Raw genomic sequence first — 12,369 nt, forward strand, 5'->3', positions numbered from 1 at the left:
AACACAGAAGAATATGGTGAGCTGATGAAACGGACACCGTTTCGTTTCTGTCCTCGATGTTACTTGAAATTTCTCCACACTGACCAGCATCTAGTGTGTAACTTGTGCCTCTCCCTGAATACCAGGAAGCTACCCGCAAAGCCTGGAAATTCCTTACAGTCGAAGTAGACCCTTCGGGCTGAAGAGCTAGTCGGTTGGTGATGGCGCACAAGACTCCAGACGATAATCCAGACATCTTCGGGGAGGAGCACCCCCAGGCGGAGCCGGAACAAGAGGAGGCCTTCTCCATCCAGGACTCCGACATCAAATCAGATATCGAAATCCACGAGGTGACATCAGCGCAACCCGTGAGTACGGTGGCCCCTTCTGCCCATCCTAAAACTGCTAAAAAGAACCTTAAAGAGGTCGCTAGACTGCCACTGACCCCAGGCCATGGCCAGATCCAAAACACTGCTTAGGATGACCCTCCCCCACTCCGCTCAGCTCTGAAGACAGCCAAGACCACAACAGCTCCTTGGTCTGAGCCATCATGATCCAGAATTTGGCAGCGAGTACTTCGGCTTTGAGCCGACCAGCTTCTACCTTTGCTTCTGTGACGACAAGAGGACATCGACCGAAACCATTGGTGCAGAAAACAAGGGAGCCAACTCCTTCGGAGCACAAAGACTCCATCCAGTCGTCAGCTACCCCATCCCCAGTTGAGGCTATGGATGCTTGACAGTGCTGCCTCCCCCAGTTTCATGAGAATCAAACGTATACTGTCAGGTCTGTTATGCGCCTGTTAAGGATAATTGCCTCTTGCATTGCCATTGTTCCCCATGCCAGGCTTCCCATACATACCCTACAGCAGTGTCTGTCTTGTGAGTGGTCACAGTCACAGGGTAACGTGGAAGATCTAATGTTAGACTGCCATACTCACCGCAGTGGTGAAACACCAGCAACCTGTTGAATGTGCGGCCTTTTCCTGGACTGGTTGCCTCAGGTCATTCTGATCATAGATGCACACTCACCTTCAAGACCTCACAGTACAGGGCCTTTGGGATCTCAGTCACCAATCCCTACATATCAGTTACCTCGAGCTCCAGGTAGTATTTCTAGCCCTGAAAGCATTTCTTCACCATCTGGCTCACAAGGTTGTCTTAGCCGGACGACATGACAGCCATGTATTACCTACAGAAACAGGGATACACGGTTGTCCCAATTGTCACAACTTTCTCAGACAATATGGAAGTGGGCTGTCCACCACCACATTCACCTGGTGGCAGAGTATCTCCCAGGGACGGACAGCGACTTTGCAGACATGCTTATCAGGATGCACCAACAAGTCCACGAATGGGAGCTCCACCCGCAAGTCCTTCAAAAATACTTCCTGCAGTGGGGAACTCCTCAGATAGACTTTTTCACCACAGGAGAAAACGCTAAATGTCTAAGCTTCTCCTCCAGGTACCCCTACCCTCTGTTTAAGGGCAACACTCTATGGATGAACTGGTCAGGGATATTTTCTTTTGGTTTTCCACTTCTCCTTCTTATCACATTTCTGCTTCGGAGCATCAGGCAGACATCTCTGACCGTGACCCTTGTATCTCCTTCCTGGGTGCATCAGCCATGGTTCACCACACTTCTGGACCTCTGTAGTTCCCCATGAGAATCTTACCAACAGGCTGGACCTTCTCACTCAAAATCAAGGACAGATCAGACATCCAGACCCAGTCACTCAACCTTGCAATATGGGTCCTGAAGTCAGAGTTTGGTTACTTCTTATTGCCTGCAGATTGTATGGACATTTTCAGGGAAGCTTGCCAAGGAAGCAACCAGAGCATGTTATGGTGCAAAATGGAAATGTTTGGTATTCTACTGCCAACTCAAGCATATTAATCACATGAAAGCTGCTGTCCAAGACATTGCTTATTTGCTGCTTTTACAGAAAGCACTTTTAGCTTACACTTCCATTCACTTACATCTCACAGCTATAGCTGCATATCTACAGAACAGACAACATACTTCCTTGTTCAGAATCCTAGTCCTCTGAGCTTTCATGGAAGGCCTTAAAAGGGTTATTCCACTTGGAGTCCCTTCTGCACCATCCTGGAACCTCTATATTGTGCTTTACCAGGCTCATGGGCCCTCCCTTTTGAGCCAATTAATTCATGCCTTCTTCAGTATCTTTCTTGGAAAGTGACGTGTTTAGTCACTGTCCCTTCACTGTCGTGTTAGTGAACTCCAAGCCCTAACATTGAAAGAACCTTTCTTCCAGATTCATAGAGACAAGGTGGTCCTTGGCACAAACCAGAATTTCCTTCCAAAAGTGGTTTCCTAATTCCATATCAACCAGTCCATTGAGCTGCCAGTCTGACTCAGTTGCAGAAAGAGCTCTCCACAGTCTAGATCTTAAATTAGCACTTCGGTTTTACATTGACAAAAATCAGTCTTTAGGAGAACCATACAGCTCTTTGTAGCTTTTTCACAGCGTTGCAAAGGCAATCCAGTATCTAAAAATGCCATAGTTAAATGGATCCTAAAATGTATACAAACTTGCTATGCTTAAGCAAAGAGACGGTTACCTTTTAATCCTAGAGGACATTCTACTAGGAAAAAAGGAGCCACTATAGCATTCCTTGGACACATACCTATAGCTGACATTTGTAAGGCAGCTGCTACATGGTCTACACCACATACATTTACAAAGCATCACTCTGTGGATGTACTAGCACATCAGCAAGCCAATGTAGGTCAAGCAGTGCTATGAACACTTCAAGTCAACTGCAGGTCCCGCAGGCGAGCCACTGCTATATGGAGAGAGTGCTTTACAGTCTATGCAGAGCATGTAAATCTACAGCTACCCATGCCATTGAACAGATGCTTACTGGGTAAGTAACATTTTCCTTTTGCTTCATAAAACTGATATTGATTTCTATAATATATTAATTTAAAAAAGAGCACAGGTGTTTGCGAGACTGCCTAACCTTAGCTCGAGGATCCACACGTTTATGTACGCATATTGTGCTGCAGTGTTTCTGGCTGGTGCTTTTATCAAGGGCAGGTGATGGTTCGATTAATGAATATCTGTTCAGCTTGCTAGTAAGTGACTCTGTAGGGTAGCATACAGCTCAGTCAATTAAACCCATTTATTCAATGAGCAGTCCCACCAGTTTCTTGCTGGTCAAATCCTGCTACATAGAGATTTGTTTCACAGAAATGAATTGTGAAACAAGTAAACGTTTGCCCACGCTGTATTTTAACAAAGTCTAATTGCACTGCAGGAGAAAATAATGACATTAACATATCTTCGATACTCATATATATCTTACTCTTGTAGTAAAGCTATGCGCAAGAATAATATCAAGATGGTGACGTCTCCCATAGTCTCTAGTTGTAGTGCCCTTTGCCTAACCACTTGACTCATAGCTTAAGTATTCTGCAACAGAACTGACTTCTGTGATGCATAGCAGACGTACAAGTACATCTCTTATCAGACAAATGCAGCCTCCTGAGCTCTTCTTGCATCTTTTCTCAGAATAGAGAGTGTCATACTTAAACAGTGGTAGACCTACCACTGCTGGTGTGTGTAACTTCTGGTCTTGCTGGGTTTCAGGCCTACTTGGTTAATCATTCTCTTCCATGCAGGCATCCGCTCACTGTCAGGGTGACACGAGGGCTACACTGCTTGAAGACTTTATTTTGATTTTCTTTTAATGAAAACAATTGGAACTCAGTTAATCACTCGCGCTTTGATCAAACAGATCTCCTACATTTATACGATCGCACAGTGTTCACTTTTCCATATTGCATAATTCGAACCCCCAATGTAGGTAGCACATGCTCAGGTAAAGCAAGATATATTAATTTATGAGCTATACAGTACCTCAGCTGGTAACCAAAGTGCTGGGGACCAACAAACACCAGCAGTTCAAATACCGTTCTAAGTATCCCGAAGTGCTTGTGGCTGTAGCTGCTCATGCGACTGTCTTGCCTGGGCATGTGTCACTAAACAGTAAATAGCTAGATCCTCTGTGGCCTTCCTCCCCTTAGAAACAAATAAGAGCCAACCCAAATTACACTGGCAAGCACTTCACGTGGTCACTCGAATACCACCATTGTTTTCTCTCTCAGCCGGTCTTGTTCATCTTACCCGTATCATAAGTATGCAGATCTGGTTTTTATCATAGATGTCTCCCTGTCATATCGCTGCTTAGTCTGTGCCTGTTAGGCAGCGATCACCCTCCTTGCAGAATCTCAACCTTCACCCAACCCTCTTTGTATTTCCTGAAGCATCCCCTAGTATACTTGGATAGAGGGATACGTTTGTTAAGCACATCAAATGGTGAAAAGGTGGTGATTTCATGAGAAGTGTAGTAATAGGACCACAATTCTTCTTATAACGTCCCCTAACCTCCATAGGCTACTGCTGTCTGTACACCTTCACAAACGAGCGTGCTTGCCTTTAAACCAGCTTATGTTTTGCAAAATCCCACATCGTGGGTGAAGTTAATTGAACTCGATCATTCGTTGTGTTTGAAAAGGGTAACACTTCTCTGAAAAAGATTTCACACCAAAAATCTAAACATCCGTCTTGTAGCTAACATAAAAACCTTCCCCTCAACCCACTTAGAAAACTGATCTGCAGTTTCTATCGTAAACCTCATGTCACTTGGTAAAGGGCTATGCAAATATATGGCAAAGTGGTGACACAGCCCATTAGGAAACATAATGTGAAAGTGGGGCACACGAGTCTCCATTTTTTTCATCATATTTAAACGCCCTTCACATCTGCACACATCATTTTCCACCTAAGTCTGAATATATCGCCCACCTAGATGTTTTCTTGGCAAGTTGATTGGCCACAGTTTTAACTAATATGAGCTGCTTTAATGATTTTGTCCTACCGGTTACTGGCAGAACAACAACTTCAACTCCTAATTAATATATTGCCTTCACACCGACATTCTTATCTTCAAGTTAACTGGAAGTTCTACACTATGACAGTACTTTTGTCAACCTTCGAACCTTTTAACTTCTTTCAGCATCCTGTCCTCTCACATTGATCAGTTCCAATCCCTGCTACTGATTTCCTGTGCAGACATACAAATGGTAGGATTGATCGTCACCGCAGCTTATGCCTCAAGATCAAGATCCATACTTCGGTCTTTCTCCAGTAGCAGAAGCCTCAATAAATAATCCCCTCTAGAATTGTTTTCCTGCAAATACTGAATTTCAAAAGTATGTTCCTATAACCTTGACAGGTTACTTACCACCTTAGAAGTACCAGTGCCATTACTTGAAAGAAAAAACACAAGCAGCTCATGATCTAGTTTTATTACATCCAAACTGATGGTATTCAGTGGGGGAATACTTAATTGCAATCAGAACCCTTGCAAGCCTTACGGCAGTCAGAAGAGCCCCCAAAAGTGCTGTGGCTTATAGCTAGCCTAAGATGTATGTTTCGTATAAGAGGGAAATTCTGCAGGTAATGTTTAAATTGTAGTTCCTCAATATAGAAAAATTGTACAGGCAGGGAAATAACGAAGGCCACAGTTTATGAAATGATATGGTATGGTAATAAAAAATCAATTAATGATGGCTCAAATGCAACGAATAGTGTACAGCATGAGCAGGATTACAATTAGGTCACATGGCCCTAGTTTACACCGATGTGCACCCACAATGGGTGTGTCCAGTGCTTAAGTTGTAAATAAAAACGTGCCGATGCCCAAAAACCTCCTCTTCCTCTTAAACACGCGGCTGCTGCAATTAAATGAGCAAACACGGAGAACGGAGGCCTCGTAATCCTGAAGCCATCTCGGCCTCTCTAATCCATTTAGAGCCACTCCCGACCCCTTTCAGCGCACTCTTGCAGCTTTCTCCCGTCGTGACGCTTTTTCGTTTTTCTCCTCCACCGTCTTTCCCATATGTGTCTCTTGCTCGCAGCAAACGCTTGAGGCAGAAAAATAAGTGCAGGTGCTCCGCACCGGAAATACCAAGCACAACGTAAGCACTGGGTGCGTCTAATCTATAGCAGGTTAGGAGTCTCTCTATAAAGCAAAAAAATCAGTACTGGTACCTTCTTCAGAACGTGTGCTAACTCAGGCCATTTAGCACAGCTGCTAGCATCAAAGATACAAGAGGAATATGGAGTGAGAATTCGCTCACCATTTTGCATTTTTATCCAGGTGTGTCCCTGATGAACTCTGTGAGAGGGAGTGCAGTGAGCAAGTGCCCCAGGCCCCTTGGAGGCTCTTAGGCCATCCCACAGGTTTTTAGGAGTCCCTTGAGCAAATACTGATATAACGTATGTGTGTAGGGCGTCTCCTCTTGCATGGTCAGTGCATCAAAGAAAAAAGCAACCTCGGAACTCCTTTGGAACATTGCAGTGCATAACTCTCTAGGAAGATGTGGAAAGGGAAAACTCACTAGGCGATAGGTGAGGCCTTGCAGTACACCTGTTTCCACTGGGCATTGGGTTTCCTGGAACTGATTTCTTTGCCCCTTCTAGAGCATGTCCTGGGGAAACGCTAACTGCACCTCTCCTCCTCAGTTTTGTACACTTGGAATATGCCTCCAAGGCATCTTTGCCTTGTGTTTGTGAAATAGTCCTTGGCGTTCCCTCATTTTCATGGTCCAAATGCCCCTGCATTGATCGAATGCCCATCGTACATTGCTTGTTCCAAATTGTATAGTGTTGCCCTGTGCCATCATGAGAAGATAAGTGACATCTATGTGTAGAGAACGATGGCCTAGTAAAATATAAAAATATATATGTGTATGTATATATTCACTGCAAAAAAGTGGAATTAAAAAACCTCCGAAATTTCCTAAAAAAAAAAAAAAACTATGGTTATAGGGATGTTATAGTTAGGTTCAGATTTTACATACACAAAACTATAGACATTCAGCAGTTATATTTATACTTCTCTCAAGAAACTATAACACACTCCCCGCCATACAGTTTTCTCAGCAATAATTTTATTGCAAATAAAGTAGTTATATTAACAGTGATGCAATAGAAGATGTTACGACTGATGTAATATGTAGGGTAATGAGCAGTGCATGGCGAGGTCCCGAGTTATAGTTACCTTAGGGCGCGAGTTATAGTTTCTTGAGAATTATAACTACAGCAGCTGAATTTCTATGGTTTTGTGTCTGTAAAATCTGAACCGAACAATAACGTCCCTATAACCTTTGTTTTTTTCCAGTGAATTTCTATTTTTTTTTTTAACATAAAGTAATATTTAATTACTATATGTTAATCCAGCCCCCACCGTGGCCTGCAGCCAACTCCCTGCATGTGGCCGTCCAACTTCCCTGCATGTGGCCGTCCAACTTCCCTGCATGTGGCCGTCCAACTTCCCTGCATGTGGCCGTCCAACTTCCCTGCATGTGGCCGCCCAACTTCCCTGCATGTGGCCGCCCAACTTCCCTGCATGTGGCCGCCCAACTTCCCTGCATGTGGCCAACCTGTGGGAGAAGGGGGCACGCCTATTCTAAAGGGGGTGGGGTGACTAGTAGTCACCCTCCCTAGGCCAATTTTGTCCCCAGGTACCCCATCATCTGGAGCCTAGCACATGTCATGTTGTGGGGGGAGAGGGCATATATCCCCCTCGCTGGGATGATATTGGCTCTGTGGACCCTATCCCCTGGAGCCCAGTGCAGGCTTTTGGCCCTAGGGACCCCATCTCCCACGGCCTGGCCGTATTCTAAAGAGGGAGGGGGGCAAGCAGCACCCCTCCCTGGGCCTTTTTTGTCCCTCCCGACCTCACTCCCTGAGGCCCAGCACATTTTGTGGGGAAGGTTCTTCCTGTTGGGAGCAAATTTCGTGAAAGCTCTTGCTTGGCGGGAGCTATGAAATTGCTCCCACCAAGTGAGAGCAAACACAGGTTTCACTGCCTTTGCCACTGTAGACAGGGAAACCACCATGTCCCGGGGGCGAGCACCCCAGGACTTATCAGGAGCTGGCCTTGGGGGATGGGGCCACCATGGCCATTGATGGCTCCAGGAGGGTTTGCACCCCCCACCTTTTGAATTGCAGCCGGGCCCTGGGTGATGGGGTTCCAGGGACCGAAATCAGCCCAGGAGGGGGCCACGCACCCCCACTTATAGGTAAGGCTGGGCCCCAGGGGGGGAAGTGGTCCCCGGGTGGGGATGAGGTGCCATGTGTGCCCCTCTTCTCAAATCTATTTATTTTCCCCCCAGACACCCACCCCTGGCCAAGACCAAGTTCCAAGATGACTCCCAGCACTTCCTGGATGAAGTGGTGGCAGCCAGTCAGATCTCACTTTGAGAACTGTTGGATCAGCAGACCCTCTGCGTCTTTAGTTATATATACATTTTTTTTTCATAACTCCAAAACCACTCAACAGATTTACACCAAATTAGAAAACTCACTCTTTCTGGACCAAGATCTAGCTTTCTGCCATTTTTGGTGTAATTCCATCCAGCGGTTCAGTCTGTAGTCTTGGTCTAAGAGTGCTATGTGAAATTGCATGGGGAAAATACATTTTGGACCCCTCCTTTTTCTCAGTCCCTGCTTGATGAATCACCCAAAAACTTTCTAGACCGCGGCTGAAGTGAATGGTAATCTAGTTTTGAAAATTTTGTGAAGATTCGTCAGATGCCAAAGTTATTAGCAACAAAGTGTGTTTCCTAGGTCCTAACCATAACTGCTTATTAGTGACCACCAGTAGGTAAATTATTATTTTTTTTTTAATTTGTTTTTTGTTTTTATAAAAGAGAAAATAGTATTGTTGTGCACATCTTTCTTTGTAAAACAATTAATCCAATTACAGTAGTTTGAAGTCATCAGCTTGTCATTTACCATTTAACCAATTTATGATTTATTGACAAACACTAGAACCTTTTTTTTACAGTTTGACAATGACCTCGGTAGTATAGGATCTGGCTACCAATCTTACAATGGGATACGGTGCACTTGGAGTGAGAAGTGACTGAATCTAAATCAAGCTTATGCAAGTTCCTAACTAAATTATTATTAACGTTTGAAGTATTTGTGAAATTATCATTAAGAGTGTGATGTTCTACTTGCCAAAAATTATAGGATTTTTTTTTTTTTGCTAAGCAATTATTACTACTTATATTCTTTTTGTCTGAGATAGGTTGAGAGTTTGTTCCAGAAATACCACAATAGGCGTAGCTCAAGGATCAAAGCTCCATCCCGAAGCACCATCCAGAAGTTTGTTTCACGTATGTCAAATTCTCACACATTGTCATCATCTAGTACCTCCACATCTAGTTCGGAAAACAGGTTAGTACTTTTGAGGAAATGTAACAATTGATCTGGCTGGATGAAAGATGATACAAACTGTTTTCTATTAAATGTGCCTTTTGCTCATCAACTTGTTCGGTTTACAGATAGTGGGCCTTGCTCATATTTGTCTCTATCTGTCAGTTGTGAAGATTAATGTTGGGTAATTCTATGCACTAGGATTTCTGAGCTGACGTGTCCTGGCATGCTTAGGGTACATTACATACTGAAGTAACAGGATACCACTGAAAACTTTTTATGCCCCTTGCATAACATTACAATTGGAAATGTTGTATTTGGGTGTTTCAGGGTGCCCTTTTGCTTGGTTTTTTAGGCTTCCCACAACTCATCCATAATACAGGCAATTTTCTTTTTTTAATAATGTTTTGCTGCTTTTCAAACTGGACAGGCAAAACATGATATGTTGCATACTCTACTAGAAAATTGTATTGATAAAGATAAGCTAGGCTCACCGTAAGTGATTTGTCATTCAGTTCCTGATAGTATTTGGGTGGACATTTTACCTATATAAATCCTGCATTTCTGTTAACTATTACTAAGAGGTTAAGAACACTTTACAGTAGTTGTTATGACACTCATTAATTGACATGCTGTCTTTGTTGCATTATTGCACATGCCATATTTCTTATGGATACTACTAAACCCAGAATCGTCAGTTTTTTAAAATTTCCCTCCAGACACCAGACTGGATCTGGTACTTTTCCCAACCATCGTTCCTGCACACTAGTTATTGGCACCATTGGGCTCCAGAAGTGATGACCCACAGCCTAGCAGAGCTGCCACCCCTTTGCTCTGAAATCCATTCCTTTTTTTCGAACACAGGTCTGGAGAGCCACTCCCAAGCTTTTGACGGTGTCTTACTGACCCATAATTGTCTTTGATTTGACAGTGTGCTAGGAAAATGTCTTCCCGAAAGGTCACAGGTTTCAAACCTTAAGCAAGATCCGACTCCAGTTGTGGATTCAGACCGAAGTTCAACTAGATCTTGGCTGATGTTTGGATAAGAGTTTACTAAGATACAACCCTTGCTGTTGGAATATTCTTCGCTGTGCCTTTACTTTAACCTCAGTACTGCCAATGACTAAAGTTGGCTGCAATTGAGGGCCTCTGGAGTGCCCCACTTTATGAGGAGGAGGCGGACAACTTACTGCCGCATATCTGTGCTGATGTTGATCTGTATTTGGACCTCCAAAATGCTAATGTCCTTGATACCTCTCTGGAAACTAAATTAAATGCCCATTTTGGCCTCTGTCTGAAAACATTTCTCTTTTTCTCAGTACTGGCCTGCAAAGCTACCAAGTTGCTGCAACTACAGTTACCTACTTTGAAGACCAAACCAAAACTGCTTATTAGAAATCTTGCAGCCTGGCTGATCGACTTGGGCACCCTTGTTACCATTCTTGACGGAGCCCTTAGTGGCAGCTTGGTTGAAACTGCCGTTCACACCACTGGTGAAGGCGCGACAGACAGTGCCTGTGTTCTTGTCACAGCCACTGGCGAGTCATCTGGTTCATGCCTCAGCTTGTTAGTTCAGCCCTAATGCCTGTCCTACTAACCCACCAGAGAGGGAGTTGAAGCGCATGGACACGTTTGGCAAGAGGGTTTTCTTCTTCAGTTTGGCTCCAAGGGCTCTCAGTGCAGTTTGTTAGGAGGCTATACTCCTCCTTTTTGGGACATGGTGACCAAGATCTTGCTCACTGTCCCTGAGATGTTTCACAATTCCTTAGTCCAGGCGCTATGATGAACATGATGCAGCCAGCTATGTGACAAGCAGAGGAGGAAACCACATAATATGCTGAGGGCACAAGCGTGGTGATTCTGCATCCTATTTGAAAGCACAATTTGAGTTTTTCTGGGAACACGCAGGAGTCCCTTATGGCCATGCCATTTGATGGATCCAAGCTGTTTTGTTCAAGGCTGACTCCGCATTGGAGATAAAAGATAGCAAGTTTCCTAAGGAGTGTGTCATACCAAGGATCTCTGGCCTGCCAGTTTTACCAACAATACTGCAAGTTCTGAGACTGCTTCCAAGGCCTTGCTTACCCCCAGACACCTGTAGCAGCTAGTGTAGCTTTTTTGTGGCACAGGAGGGCATGAGCGTAGAGGCTGAGGCCACCAGATAGGTCAGTCCTCTTCCTCATCACCTGCAGTGACTGCTGCCAAGTCACACTGTTTCCTCCTACAGTGGTCATGTGCTACCTGTAGAATCAAAATAAATTTGTGTACCAGTCTGCCGTGCTAGTACACCAGACCAATGGGTCCTGCTGCATTGTTGCACCCTCCCCTCCCTTTCCTATCTGCTTCCTTCTGTTTGTGTTCAGACTTTGTAAAAACAACAAGGTGATGGGTGGAATGCTTTAATTATTCTCAGCCACTGGCAATTGCTCAGCCTGCATCCCAGTCCATCGTTTTTTTGCCCACCATGTCACTCCAGTTTGGACTAAGTCATATGCAAATCAGTCTTAACCCTGCTCCACGAGGGAACAGTCCAGCCCAAACTGCTAGGCCAGGTTCTTCCTGGATCCGTAAACAAGCATCCTGGGATTGGTTTCGGGTGTCAGCTAAGCTAGTTTGCTTCCAGTGGCCCAGTGAGCCCCATACCTACGTCTGGGCATACACGACACACTTAGGGCGGCAAATGCAAAAACAAGGTGATGGATGGAATATGAGTTTGGTCTGAATTGTTCCCATGGGGAGCAGGGTCAGGACTTATTTGCCTGCGGCTGGGACCGAACTGGAATGGTGTGGCAAGCAAAAAAAAAAAAGATGGATTTAGGCCTAGATCTTTGACTGGCGTGACTGATATTGTTCAGCATACCCTCCATTATATGTTCTTTTTTCTTTTGTGTTCAGACTTTGGCAGATCATGCCAAGGAGGCAAGTCTGAGTTTAGAGGCCTCTGGTCCACAGTGGACCGAAGACACTATAATCACTCTGCTGGAGTTACGCACCATTTGGCTGTCCTACAATGTTTGCTGTAATTTGTCAAAGGCAAACCTATCCAGTTGCTGACAGATAGCTCTAGTGCCAGGTGGTACTGAAACACGCTGGGCAGTGTAGAACCTTGCGTGCTGTACGAGAGTGCACTATGA

General features: G+C 44.6%; 1 protein-coding gene across 1 annotated transcript in view; it reads left to right on the forward strand.

The window, feature by feature from the left end:
- Nucleotides 1–12,369, forward strand: part of MAP3K1 (mitogen-activated protein kinase kinase kinase 1) — a 416,577-nt gene that overhangs the window by 196,235 nt on the left and 207,973 nt on the right. The window contains exon 6 of the mRNA XM_069222317.1: nt 9,108–9,256. Coding sequence (XP_069078418.1) covers nt 9,108–9,256 — 149 coding nt within the window. The remainder of the gene's footprint in view (nt 1–9,107; nt 9,257–12,369) is intronic.

The sequence above is a fragment of the Pleurodeles waltl genome, chromosome 1_1, assembly GCF_031143425.1.
Source record: "Pleurodeles waltl isolate 20211129_DDA chromosome 1_1, aPleWal1.hap1.20221129, whole genome shotgun sequence".
Classification (NCBI taxonomy): Eukaryota; Metazoa; Chordata; class Amphibia; order Caudata; family Salamandridae; genus Pleurodeles; species Pleurodeles waltl.